The sequence below is a fragment of the Myxocyprinus asiaticus genome, chromosome 15 (genome assembly GCF_019703515.2).
Source record: "Myxocyprinus asiaticus isolate MX2 ecotype Aquarium Trade chromosome 15, UBuf_Myxa_2, whole genome shotgun sequence".
Classification (NCBI taxonomy): Eukaryota; Metazoa; Chordata; class Actinopteri; order Cypriniformes; family Catostomidae; genus Myxocyprinus; species Myxocyprinus asiaticus.
In genome coordinates, this window is record NC_059358.1 from 5,080,485 (window position 1) to 5,094,507 (window position 14,023).

At 38.1% G+C, this 14,023-nt stretch overlaps 1 protein-coding gene across 1 annotated transcript in view; it reads left to right on the top strand.

Moving 5' to 3' along the window:
• The first annotated feature begins 4,509 nt into the window (after nt 1-4,509).
• Nucleotides 4,510-14,023, top strand: part of LOC127453116 (double-strand-break repair protein rad21 homolog A-like) — a 49,414-nt gene continuing 39,900 nt past the window's right edge. Inside the window, exons 1-8 of the mRNA XM_051719236.1 lie at nt 4,510-4,647; nt 5,651-5,837; nt 5,932-6,061; nt 6,185-6,284; nt 12,434-12,540; nt 12,627-12,824; nt 12,905-13,027; nt 13,650-13,781. Coding sequence (XP_051575196.1) covers nt 5,694-5,837; nt 5,932-6,061; nt 6,185-6,284; nt 12,434-12,540; nt 12,627-12,824; nt 12,905-13,027; nt 13,650-13,781 — 934 coding nt within the window. The 5' untranslated portion in view covers nt 4,510-4,647; nt 5,651-5,693. The remainder of the gene's footprint in view (nt 4,648-5,650; nt 5,838-5,931; nt 6,062-6,184; nt 6,285-12,433; nt 12,541-12,626; nt 12,825-12,904; nt 13,028-13,649; nt 13,782-14,023) is intronic.

Below are 14,023 nucleotides of genomic sequence, written 5' to 3' on the forward strand. Positions count from 1 at the left end.
GCACATTAAGGCAGCATAAAAGTAATACATAAGACTCCATTTGTTCAATCCATATCTTCCGAAGTGATATGATGAGTGTGGATGTGAAACAGATCAATGATTAAGTACTTTTTTACTATAAATCTCCACTTTCACATTCTTCTTCTTTTGTTTTTGGTGATTCGCATTCCTCGTGCATATCGCCACCTACTGCACAGGAAGATCATTTATAGTAAAAAAGAACTTGAATATTGATCTGTTTCTCAAATTTTCATTTTTGGGATAACTATCCCTTTAAAATTAATAATCAGAATAAGAATCTGCTAAGTCATATAGTTCATAGATTTATCTGTATGCTGTTTGGTTGACAAGCATAACAATTTGGCACATTAAAGGAATATTCCGGGTTCAATAGAAGTTGAGCTCAATCGACAGCATTTGTGGCATAATGTTGATTACAACAAAAAATTATTTCGACTTGTCCCTTCTTTTCTTAAAAAAAAAGTGAATGGGGCCAATTCAAACAAATTTAAACAACATGCGTCTTTCCTTGATGGCGTAACTTGTTGCCATGACAACATAACACTGTAAACCATGAAATCCTGGTAACTTAGTAGTCCACTGCAAAAACTATTATTTAAGCCAACTTTACAGCTCAAATAATACACAAGTTTCAACACAAGAATTAATGTGAGTGCTTTCCTAAAATTATAAGTTTCACATTTCCACCTTTAAACCCTCCAGAAATTGGCCCCATTCACGTCCATTGTAAGTTCCTCACTGTAACCTCACTTTTTTTCTTTTTTTTTTTAAAGGATGGATGAGGTGAAATTAATTTTTGTGGTAGTCAACATTACATGCTTGCATAATGACTGAACTTAATTGTACTGAACACTGAAGATTCCTTTAATATATAATGTGTGGGCACAGGTTTGAGTTTATCGGCATTGTGAAACATACTGTAAATTCAAGAGAGATTTTACTTTTAGAGTTAACAAGGCAGACCACATGTCAAAGTAATATCTTGCACCTTTTTTAATATGGGATTTTGGCCCCTAGGTAGCCTGCACATCTTTCAATTGAACCTGAGCCTGTGTGGAATTTCAACTGGATAAAATTGAATCAATTCATGGAGAGTTTTAATTTGCACATTTTGATTAGTCCCATTTCTCAGAGCTGTTTTCCGGTGAATGCAAACCGTGTCTGATATGCTAAGCAATGGCATCACCTTTCCTCATTACCATGCCAAACAGACACTGGAGTAGGGCAAGGGGATCATCCATACAGACCTGTAGCACCTCAGGTTTTATTACGCTGTTGACCCTGAGGCATAACAAAGTCAACTGCCATCTTGGCAACGCTCCAGGGCAGCTATTTTCTATCTAGGTAACAGAGCTCAATAGCGATCACCCACTTCTTCAGCTGCCTTGGTTCTGGCACTATTTTCTATATGACTCCTACTGTATGCTATTTTAAATTTACAATGTTTCAATAAAGCATTACATTCCAGTTGCATCTGTAATCTGCAACAGCACCTTCCACTGTGAAATGTGAAAATGTTTCCTGCAAATTCCAGCCTGCCTTTGCAAGATCTAAATTCATTTAGACACAGTATCAAAGGGGCAGAAGATCAATGGGCGAGAATAGCTCAGGGTTTGCAGTGCAAACGCCCCTTAATCACCTCTCCCATTTTAAATCAACTTAGCACCATGAAAGAGACTCAGGCCTTTATTGACTAGCCTTTGGTAACTGAGCAAACTCCTTCTTAATAGAAGCCAATCAAGACCTGCAGCAAGCTATACGCAAAGAAAGAAACCAATTTTTCTTTATGCCAAGTCAATACATTGTGACTAAAAAATCTGGAGTGGGGTTTACTTAAAAAAACCCAGGAAACAATTTCCACGCAGAAATTGCTAGTAAATTTAACAAACTATATTTTCAAGTAATTTACTAGCATTTAAATGTCAAATACCACATGACACACATAAGCCTTCCACAGGAAAACTTAATGCATGCTATGTCGTCTCTTAAACAACTTAACCTTGCATAACTGGCGACAGAAAGAAGATCCAGATTCCAGCATTATGCACGCAAACCTGAACACTTGGTGCACTAAACACGATGACGGTAATAATCATCTAATAATTCTGACCATGAATGGGTAATTTTGGGTATAAAATTAACTTCAGATTTCACAAAACAAGAAGTTACCAAACATAAAAAATAAAATACAAATAAAAAAATAAAAAAAAACAATTAAAAAAAAACAGTGTAAATCCAAACAACCATAAATAATATTTACTTATAAGCCAAAGCATTAATTTTTACATGTTTGAATTAAAAACAAATGTAGAATTTACTTAATATTAAAGTTCAAGCTTTAATTCACTTATTCAATGTAGAAAGTATTTAATGTTTTCTGCTATTAACCACAAAATCATTTTTTTTTGCATACTTGTTTGAGGTCTGCGTTTGTATGTTGCTGTGACTTATACAGTTTTGATTTCTTTTGTATATACAAGTATAATGCCACATTTTTCTCTATAATTCTCATGGTATCTTTATGGTTATTTTTTAAAGTAAACCTATCGAAACATCAAAAGCAACAATGTGTATGTTAGATCACAGTACAGAGACTGCACTTATCAGAGTTACAAATGACTTGCTCTTATCATCTGATCGTGGCTGTATTTCTCTTCTTGTGCATTTAGATCTCAGTGCTGCCTTTGACACCATAGATCACGACATTCTCTTGGATAAGCTTGAGAATTATGTTGGCATTTGTGGACAGACATTAGCTTGGTTTAGGTCGTATTTACCAGACCGCTACCACTTTCTCTGTGTAAACGAGGAATTGACAGATCAAACTAAAGTTAAGTATGGAGTGCCATAGGGATCAGTTTTAGGGCCTCTGCTTTTCTCCTTATCTGCTTCCTTTGGAATTATCAGGAATCGTGGAATTAGTTTTCACTGTTATGTCGACGACACCCAACTTATATTTCTTCGAAACCCAATGAAATTTCACAATTCTAGAGTGCTGACTAGAACCAAGAATTATGATCATATCAGCCCCATTTTATCATTGTTACATTGGCTACCTGTGAAATTTGTATTCAGTTAAATTTTGTATACAAAAAAAAAAAAAAAGCTGTTGCATGTTTCCGTTATTGCTAAGGTAAAAAAGATAAAGTTCTTTTAACACGTGTTTACCTTTGGTGACAACATGCCCCATAGCATGCATAAAAACATGGGGCAAGTTGTCACACCACAAACCAGCTGTTTATTGAGAATGATTAGAAAAGATTACACCTTTGTTTTAAATATGAGATACTATCTAAAGTTCAAAAAGCCACCTATATTTTAAATGCATTATGATTAATGACTTTTCAGACATATTTTAAAGGTGCACTCCCCATTAAAAAAGTTTTACTCCAAAAGAAATTACTTATAATTTTGAAAAATATGTATAAAATCATGAGCACTCACATGAGATGAGGACTCTAATCATATCAGTAACCTTATAAAAGCTGTTTTATTCAACATGGGGAAGGGGCACCCTCATGGGGGCTGCCATTTTAGAATCACATGATCAGCTGAATACTACTCGCTTAATCTCATTAATCTTGTTATTGGACACTTTCACTGTTTCCATTTGTCCTCCTTGGAGTTTAGAAAGTTTGCATCAGCCAGATTTGCCATCGCTATTCTCTTGCTCTGCCCCCACCCCCCATCCTATGCACGTTCAAGGACCACCCCCTGTTGCTGATTGGCTGGTGTAGTGTTGCGTGTATCGGTCTGCTCCACTTTGTTTTTGTCCCCTTTACAGTGCCAGGGCTGTGTACAAATACTAGATTTTTTTCAGCCCACCCACAGAATGGACAGCTAGCAGACTGTGAGGAGATATTTGCAGAATTTTACAAAAAATGTATTGGATTAGAATTACTGCATGCACCTTTAAGCAGTAAAACAATGATGAGACAAAACGATTCATGTTACAGTAAAAACTAAAAAATAGTAGACTATCATACAAAAATACACTTAATTAATGAATTGTAAAAAATATAAAAAAAATCATAAAAACTGAAATAAAAAGTCCCATTGTCCTGTGAATACATTTCGAGCTTTTAGTTTAAATCTACCATCTGTATACAGTTGACCCTTGCATAAATGTATCCCAGTGTAGATTTATTCTGTTCAATATGTCTATTATACAAAATATATCCTTCCTAGCAGCTAATTGATGCCTTTCAAAACCAACATTCGATTTGTAACACAATACCGCCCTCTGTCAACTGCACAGCGCGCCGTCATTGGGCTCTCCAGCTACAGCGTCCTGTTAATCACCAACTAAGCCCCTCCCTCCACCTTTCTTTCCGGTAGTCGCGTCCTGTCAATCACCAACTAAGCCCCTCCCTCCACTGTTCTTTCCGGCAACAGCGTCCTGTCAATTACCTACTAAGCCCCTCCCTCCACCGTTCTTTCCGGCTGTCGCGTCCTGTCAATCACAAACTAAGCCCCTCCCTCGCCGAAATTTGACTGTAAACATCCCGCCGAGAGTGCGCGCCATCTTTTTCGGATTCAATGAGAGGAAACGGCTGCTAACTTCTCTCCGCAGGAGGGGAGCGAATAAACCAGCCGAAATCAAACACCAGGAACATATATTGGATGGTAAGTTCATGAAAATGAGTGTGCCTGCGTTTAAGAGTTCCAGTAAAGTCGAATATTTAGAACAGGAGAATGAAATTCGATTGCTTATCAACAGTTGGCTAATGCTAATTGCTAGTGCTAGCTTGAAAAAAAATAAGCAATTTGACTGTAAATATTTTTAAAATCATAAATTTAATTGGGTTTTACCTTTAAAACATTTATATCAGCACGTTAATATATAAACATATATAAAATATATCCTTAGTATTGTTTATTTATTATTTCTGTCGGCGATTTTTAAGGCTGCATAGCGGAGCTTCCTAGTCAACTTATTAGCCAAATGCTTGTTTGAAACTTAAGGCAACTATTTTGCAACTTTTATATACACTTAGTTTTTATTAGTGGTGTATTCAGCCCCTATTTGTCTTATGGAAAGTGTAGTATTGTATATTTAGGCGTTGTAATGGAGTGAAACTGTGTTGGAGCTTGCTGTCTGCATGTTTTGGTGTTGTTAAGGCGGGCAATGCTGCACAATATTATTACTGCAATACATGTAACTATGAACACGAAATCTAGGTGTGCAATAGTTAAAAGTAACCTTAGATGTATATGTATGTTCTTTTGCGTGATATTTGTGTTTTGCATGTTGTAAAGTTGAGTTCGTTGGCTGGTTGACTAGTTAATCATGGTTCTCACATTGTTTTTTCTGCATTGGAGATGATGCAATTGCAGCACAATGTCATACAGGGTTCCCACGTTTATAGAGAACATGAAAATATCAGAGAATTTTAATATTGCTATTTCTCTGCCTATGGAAGGCATGTAAATTAGTAACCCTTTAAAACTCATGGTAGTTCTTATATTGCGCATACAATTTTCTAGTTATGCACCACTCTAAATGTATCATCTTTGTGGGTGAAGTCTCTATATGTTGACCTAACACACTAGGTTTTAAGAAAGCTGTAGTATTGAGCCTTGATTTTGAATACTCATATGTCTTAAATGCTCGCATGTCTCCTTCCAGGTGTAACAGAGCATTCTCGGAGCTTTGACCAGACACCGGGGCAATGTTTTACGCCCATTTCGTCCTCAGCAAACGTGGGCCGCTGGCCAAGATCTGGCTGGCGGCCCATTGGGACAAGAAACTGACCAAAGCACACGTCTTTGAATGCAACTTGGAGAGCAGTGTGGAAAGCATAATTTCACCAAAGGTGGGTATCTGATGCCCCTGGCTGTTTTTTTGCTGTTTTTATTAGGTTATTGTTAATGCATATGTTAATTCTGCTTTGTTACTCTGATTAATAGGTGAAAATGGCACTGCGTACATCTGGCCATCTTCTCTTGGGGGTGGTGAGGATCTACCACAGAAAAGCAAAGTATCTGCTGGCTGATTGTAATGAAGCGTTTATCAAGATTAAAATGGCTTTCCGCCCAGGTAACGATTGTGAAATGTCAGCTACTATGTTCATAACGGCATTTTTGCTGCAGTCATAGGTTTTTGAAGTCTGCTGGCTTTCACTATTTCATGTATTTACTGGGATGTTTTACATGATTTTAGGTGTTGTGGATCTGCCAGAGGATAACCGTGAAGCCGCGTACAATGCCATCACCTTGCCAGAGGAGTTCCACGATTTTGACCAGCCTCTCCCTGATCTTGAGTAAGGCACACCTTGTCTGCCCTTTTTACACTGTAGATAGCCTGTCTATATTAAAGGTGGAGTATGTAAGATTCAGAAACCCTTGTTATTAATGACACCTGTGGCCATTAAGTGAACTGCTACCTGTTGCTCGTGCACACACTCCATAGGGATGCGAGCATCGGCCAAAACAATGATGTAACGTACAAAGAGACAATGTGATTCAACGTGATTTACTACAAACTTTGAGACTGTATATTATATTTGACTCTCCAGTGCTGGAACAGGGCTAAAGCAAAGTGTGGACGTAGGTCTGATGATGCGAGACTGTGCGAGACTTCTTTGCATGACACATTGACTGCATTTATATGATAGCCTAGACCTCAGGCCATTAATAAACTCCTATATCACCAATTATTAGCAATCAGAATGGAATAAGTGTAACCGCAATAAATTATACGAAATAAACCCCAGGGTCCAAAGAAATGACTCTCATTTCAAAACCAGCTGGACGTTTGCTGGATTCCATCTCTAAGATAACGTTACCTAGTGTTACAGTTTGTTGTCACTGTTGAATAGCGGAAGAGAAGCTACTGTATGAGGCAAGGTTCTTGGGAGCGCGCATAAACATCACATCCTTTGGATTTTCCCGGCAAAAGCGATCCGCTCCCTTCGCTTGAAAATCAGTCTACAGGCTTTAATAGGCAACCTAGGAAGTCCGGGAAGGGCTAATTTTTTAAAGTTGCGTTACAAGCCGTTCACACATTGGCAAAAAAAAAAGGCGAATATTACATGAAAATGGTTACATATTGCACCTTTAAGGCGGGAAGATGCATCCCATATGCGCAATGATTTTCCTGGCAATATAATGGGGCTGTTCCACTGCACAGTACAGCTCGACTCTGCTCGATTTTTGGGGGTTTTCCACTGTGGATAGTACCTGGTACCTGATACTTGTTTTAGTACCACCTCGGTCGAGGTTCCAAGCGAGCGGAGCCAATACGTCAAAACCCTGCAGGTCACTGATTGGTCAGTGAGAATCGTCACTACCAGCGTCACTGGATTTGCAACACGGGACATCAACCCACTAGTTTTAAAGTTGGCAACAGCGACAGCAATATCATTTGTTCACGCAACTTTCAAATTGTAAAAAGAAATGGCTGTGTGCAAAACCACGCCGTGGTCAATAAACGAGCTGCAGACGTTCCTCTTGTTAGCGACGAACGAAACGACGTGAAACGAACAAGTTTTGTGGAAGTGTCTCAGCTGTTGGCCACACAAGGCTACCACCGGACCTACCAACAGTGTAAGGAAAAGTAAAAAAAACCTTAAAAGTGACTACAGAACCATCAAGGACCACAACAGCCGGAGTGGTTCAAACAGAAGAAAGTGGAAGTGGTTCGACCAAATGGACGCTATCTATGGCAATAGACCAGCGAGCAATGGGTGGGAGAGTGCCCTGGACTCGGCGTTGTTGGAGTCCATGATGGTGGATGGTACTTTTTGTTACGTTAACTCTATATTCTGCTTGAAAACTTCACTTTATTTAGTTGACCAGCTACCGGAAAGCTTGCTTCTAAAACAACCAGGCCAATTTAACTGTTACACTTGTGTAAAATCACCATGCAACAACTGCTTTATGCAGCACAATGAGGTAGAAGCTAACAGCTAGCGGTCGTGTTATTGTTTATGGTCAGTAATTTTTGTGTCGTGTTTAAGATGATGTAGAGGCGGTGCATCTATGACGATCAGCCTATAATCCCACCCACGTTGAAACGGCACTAAACTGCAGTGGAAATGCAAGCTCGGAAAAGTAAAGCGAGCAGAGTCGTGTTGAACCGTAACGTGCAGTGGAAAAGTGCCATAAAATTGTGATATAAATATCACAGTGATTTTAAAGTTTTTTTTCTTGTTTTTTTTTTTTTTAATTGGCCATTAGGTTGCATAAAGAGTGTGTGATTAGATAAATTGTATGCTTTTTGCATTTGTTACGTAACTTGCAAGTGTGAGAGCATGAAGACAGATATTTCAATTTAAACTTCAACAAAAACGGTGTTAGAGGGTGTATAGAACACAGGTGTCTCCAGACACGTTTTTAAAAGTACAAGTTGGTTTTAACTTAATCCAGCGAAAGGGGCTGAAATAGCAGTGAGACACATCACAACGGTCAGTGATGTCCAACTAGCATATGTTGACAAAAACTATTGAAAATCAGTGTGAACAGCCCCTTAGAGTTGGTCATTTTAAAGGGATAGTTCACTTAAAGAAAATTCTCTCATTATTTACTCACCCTCATGCCATCCCAGATGTGTATGACTTTCTTTCTTCAGCAGAACACTAACGAAGATTTTTGAAAGAATATTTCAGCTCTGTAGGTCCATAAAATGCAAGTGCTTAGGTTCCAAAATTTTGAAGCTCCTAAAAACACATATAGCATCATAAAAGTAATCCATATGACTCCAGAGGGTTAATTAATGTCTTCTGAACAAAACACTAGGTGTGTAAGAAATAGATCAATATTAAATTTTTTTTTTTTTTTTTTTTTTACTAAAAATGTTTGCTTCCGGCCAGCTCACTGACAAGGGTGGAGTTCAAACTGCCTCTTGCGTGACGTAAGCGCGTAAGCCGCCTCTGCATATATATTAATACTTCGATACCTTATTAGTAGTTGTTCCTGTGGACCGCATTACTGTTTCCACACAAAAGCAGTTCATGCAGCAGTCTGAGCAAGGAGCTCGGTCTGAGGCATCTCCTCCTTTCACTCAATTCAAACCGGTTCAAACAGCTCCCCTTGTTGACCGTTCCAAGATGGCGCCGCAGTTGACATCAAAACCAGCTGAATGAGGCATCTATGTATGATTATCTATGCTCCTCTGTTGTAAACAACACTGCACTTACTTATTTTTTTGTATTTCACGCGTCAGTTCTCGCGTAAACTTGCCAGCGTGCTTGCTTCACGTTAGAGGCACTGGTATTCAACCCTCATGACCGAGCTGGGCGAAAGTGAAAATTTTATAGTTAAATTTTAATTTTAAATATTTATCTCTTTCTTACACCTATCGTTCCGCTTCAGAAGACATTATTTAATCCACTGGAGTCAAATGGATTACTTTTATGATGGCAATATGTGCTTTTTGGAGCTTCAAAAATTTGGCACCCATTCCCTTATGTTTTATGGACCTGCAGAGCTGAGATATTCTTCGAAAAACCTTCATTTGTGCTTAGCAGAAGAAAAAAAGTCATACACATCTGGGATGGCATGAAGGTGAGTAAGTTATGAGAGGATTTTCATTTTTGGGTGAACTAATCCTTTAAATCAGGGGTGCCCACTATTTTTTGTGTTATGATCTACTTTTCAAATGGCCAGCTCAATGAGATCTACAAACCAAAAAAACACACCTTTTCTTAAAGAATACATTAAAAATACTTATTGGGACTACTGCATGTATCTTTGTATTGAATTAATTAAGTGATTTAAATACAAATTATCAATTTCAACATTACAATGACCTCAAAAAACCCACAGCAAAACTACCTTATTCTAATGACTTGTACTGAGTGGAATCGGACAGTTTTGCATAATCGGGGAAGTAGCTGCTGGTAGCTAGACTCAAACAGGCCTCCAAATTGTCATCAGTCATGGTGTTTGGATTTAATAATCATATGAGAAAAGGCTGATTCACATAAATAAGTTGAGCCAAACAATGCAGTCAATGAGGTGGCACATTTTCTGATATTTGGATACTTGTCTTCTGCAAGAAGGTTCCAAAACTGTACATGAGAGGCCCTCACTGTCAGCCTGCAGTGCTAAAATCTCCTCCAGCATTGATGGGTTTATCTGAAACAGCTTTCCCATGTCTGAGGCCAGGGAATCAACCTCATGCTCATCTCCAAATGGAAAGCACATGAATGTAGCGATTGGTTCATGTAAAGCAAAGTCTTGTAAATGTTTGTCAAAGTCTGACCTGACCTTTTCAATTTGCTCAATGTAGCGCTCAATTTACTGTCACTTCCCTTGCTTATCCAGCTCAGATGCAATGTTTTGGAAGTTCCCCAATTCATGGAGCTGCATCTTAGATGTGAGTAACTGTAGTTTTCGTTTGAAAGCATTAACTGAGCTGATCATGTTGACCCCCATCTTCCATTTACCTTGCAGCTCTAAATTTAGCTTGTTCAGCAGGTGTGTCAGATCGGTCAAAAAAAAATCAAAATCAATGAGCCATTGCTCACCTTCAAGTTGTTTGTATTCTGCATTTTTTTGTTGAGAGGAGAAACTCCTTTATCTCAGGCAGCAGCTCACAAAATCTTTGCAAGAATTTGCTCCCGCTCAACCATCTGACATCTGTGTGCAGCAAGTGATCTGTGTGATTGCAGTCAGCTTCCTCCGGATGAGCACGAAACAGCCGTCTCTTAAGTGACCGTGCACGAATTGAGCAGACTATTTTCATTGTCGCATCCATGACCTCTTTAATGTTCAGCATTTTCACACATAGTGCTTGTTGGTGTATAATACAATGATAATTAAGGAAGTCAGGAAAGGTGTCTTCCTCCTTGCACTTGGCAATGAATCCGTTCGAAAGCCCGACCATCGCAGGTGCACCGTCAGTGGTGATTGACACCAACTTAGACATCGGTAGCTGTGTTTTGTTGACAAAGTCCTTAAATGACCGAAAAATGTTCTCACCCCGAGTGTGTCCTTTCATAGACAAAATGTTAGCAGTTTCTCTTTCCCTGTCATGTCTTAAAACACAATCCTAATAAAAATGCACAATTACGCTGTGTCGCTAACATCTGTGCTCTCATCTAACTGCAGTGAGAAACAGTCGCAGTCAGTTATGTCCTTCCTAAGTTCCTGTGTTAAGTCATCAGCCATTACTTCACAATGACGTGTATTTTTTGATAGTTGAATAGCTTTGGTAGCGGACACAATCTCAGGTTTGTTTTTAAAATCCCGAAACACTGAGTCTGCTGCCTCAACAAATGCGTCTTTTATCATTTGCCCACCTTGGAAGGATTTCTTATGTTTAACGATGGTGTGACTCACCCGGAATGATGCCTCCATGGCTGCCTTTGTTTTTAGGCCTGGTTGAGTAGAAAGTGACTGTTGACCGATTAATTGAGATTTTAATTCTTTCACCTTTCTTCTAATATCGCTTCTGGCAGGGAAATCGTTGTTGTAGTTTTTATGAAGTGTCTGAAAATGCCTCTCCACGTTTCCCTCAGAAAAGCTATACTTGTTTGTCAGATCAGACAAATGCATTTAGAAAAGGATATAGTGAAAAATAAGTCTTCCTCCCACTGCACATGGAAATGGTAAGTTTTTGGATTTTTGCTTAGTACCGCACTCATTTTCAGATGGTAAGAAGCTACTGAGAGTTTCTGCTAGCTAGCTTTGCAAGTTTGCGCTCTGGAGCCTCCAGAAGCTGTGAATTGCCTAATGTTAGTTGTTATTGTAACCGAATATAACAAAAATCTCGACAGCGAAGGACTGGACATATTGCTCGTCAATCAAGTGCAAGTCAGACAGAAACCGTAGGTAGGAGAAGGGAGGAAATGTAAAAAAAAATTAATTTACCAAATGCATAGTTAAATGACGTGCGATCTACCAGCATTACCTTTGTGGTCGACCTATTGGGCACCCCTGATTTAAATTAATTCATGAGTCAGTTAAAACTGTTATTTTCAATGAATCTATTCGTAACTAAATCTGATGCTATGATGAATGTAAATAAATATTGCTGTTTATTACTGTCTATTGTTATATTGCTGCATATAAATGGAAATTATGGAAATCCATGTGTTCATTTAGTGGAAAAACTGTGAAAACCATTCCTTGATTATTTATAACTAGACTTCTACTGTATTTTACTGCTTGTATTGAAATTTTATTTGATTTGCTGTAATGGCTGTTTGGATCAATTGTTGCTTCTTCTGTTTGAAAAAACCTTTACCATTTAAGCCGGTTCAGTGAAAATTTGCAGATATCAAGATAATGAGTATCGTCAAATGGTTGATAAATATTGACTTTTGTGCTATATCGCTCAGCCCTAACCTACATGGTAAATACTATGGCTAAGACCCTAGCATTGAATTAATGTTCAGCACTCATTTTATATGCACTTTTGACACCTTTGTGATTTCTAACTGAATTATTTGTGTGTGGATTTCAGTGATATAGATGTTGCACAGCAGTTTACTCTGAACCAGAGCCGTGTTGAGGAGATCACCATGAGAGAGGAAGTGGGAAACCTCAGCCTCATGACTGACAATGACTTTGGTAAAATCTCAGTCGTTTTTTTCTTCACTAATGAAAATAATTAGCGCCTAGTACTACATGACATAATGCTCTTGCTGTGATGCTAGGTGACTTTGGCATGGATGACCGTGAGATGATGAGGGAGGAGAATGCTTTTGAGGTGGACATCATCCATGGTTCCTCTGGCTCCACCCTGCTTCTGGAAGCTGAGCCTGTCCCCGCCCACCTTCCGGACAAATCAACTGACCTCGACTATAATGACTTCGGCGACACCGACCTGGAGAACAGTGATGGTGGAATTCTAAGTAAGTTCTTATTGATTTAACCTAAAATGTTTGTTTGATGATGTGATGATTCTTAAACCAGTGTTTTTACTCCATTTCAGTGGATAAGATTTTGAGCAATGAGGATGGTGGTGGAATATTTGATGATCCCCCAACTATCACTGACAGCGTGATGATGCCACAAGACCATGGGGATGACGAAGATGACTTCGATAACTTTTCTCGTAAGTAAATCGTACTGAATTCAAAGCTATCGTTTGGCAAGTTAATGTAACAAGTTGAGTTCCTTAAAAAGGAGAGTACTCAGAATTAGTATTTTATACTTGTATGCTCCTTTGCACTTGATCAATTCAGTTTTTGAAAGTGTATAAGTTAAATTATTTTGTTTATGGGTCCATGACAAATAAGGATGTTAAAGATCTAGATCTTGCCTAGAACAAAATGTAGTTTTAAACAAGTTCTTAGAAATGTTATCTTTGTTTTCATTTTTAAAAGTTTTTGGAAGTTTTATACCATTTTCAAAATTTTGATTTAATGAAAAATTACATCTTAACATTTCTTTGCACATAGAATATAAATACATAAATATATATATAAAAAAATCATACAAAGTTTGCTGCTTTTCACGTGGCCATACTAGATTAATACAACATGTATTTTCTTTTTGCTAAATCAAAGTAAATTTGGCTTCACTGCTTATTTTTAAAGAACTAATAATACATTTGCCAAACTATCAAGTTATTTATTATTATTTTTTACAAAAATGTGTCTTTTAATTAGCCCAAAAAAATATGTCTATGTGAATTCAGAAATTATAAATATGACTATGCATTGAAATTCTTTTAGCTGCTGGTGGTCCTGACAGTCCAGACTCTGGACCAGTGGAGCCTCTTCCCAACACCACAGATCAGACGGAACAGACCACTCTGGTGCCCAACGAGGAAGAAGCTTTCGCTCTGGAGCCCATCGACATTACTGGTAAAAAATATCAAGTAATGTATTGTAGGGATTGCATCAATATCAACAATTTTGGCTGATATCGATTTCAACAAAAACTTTGCCATTACCTTTATTTTGTCATCAGATTACTTTTTTATAGATTTCTATAATACTCATCAAATAGGATAACCCATTGAGTGCAGTTGCTTTATAAAGAGGTAATTTTTTAGGGCTGTGTCGATAAAATCAAATATCGATATATCGCAATACTTTTTCTCACA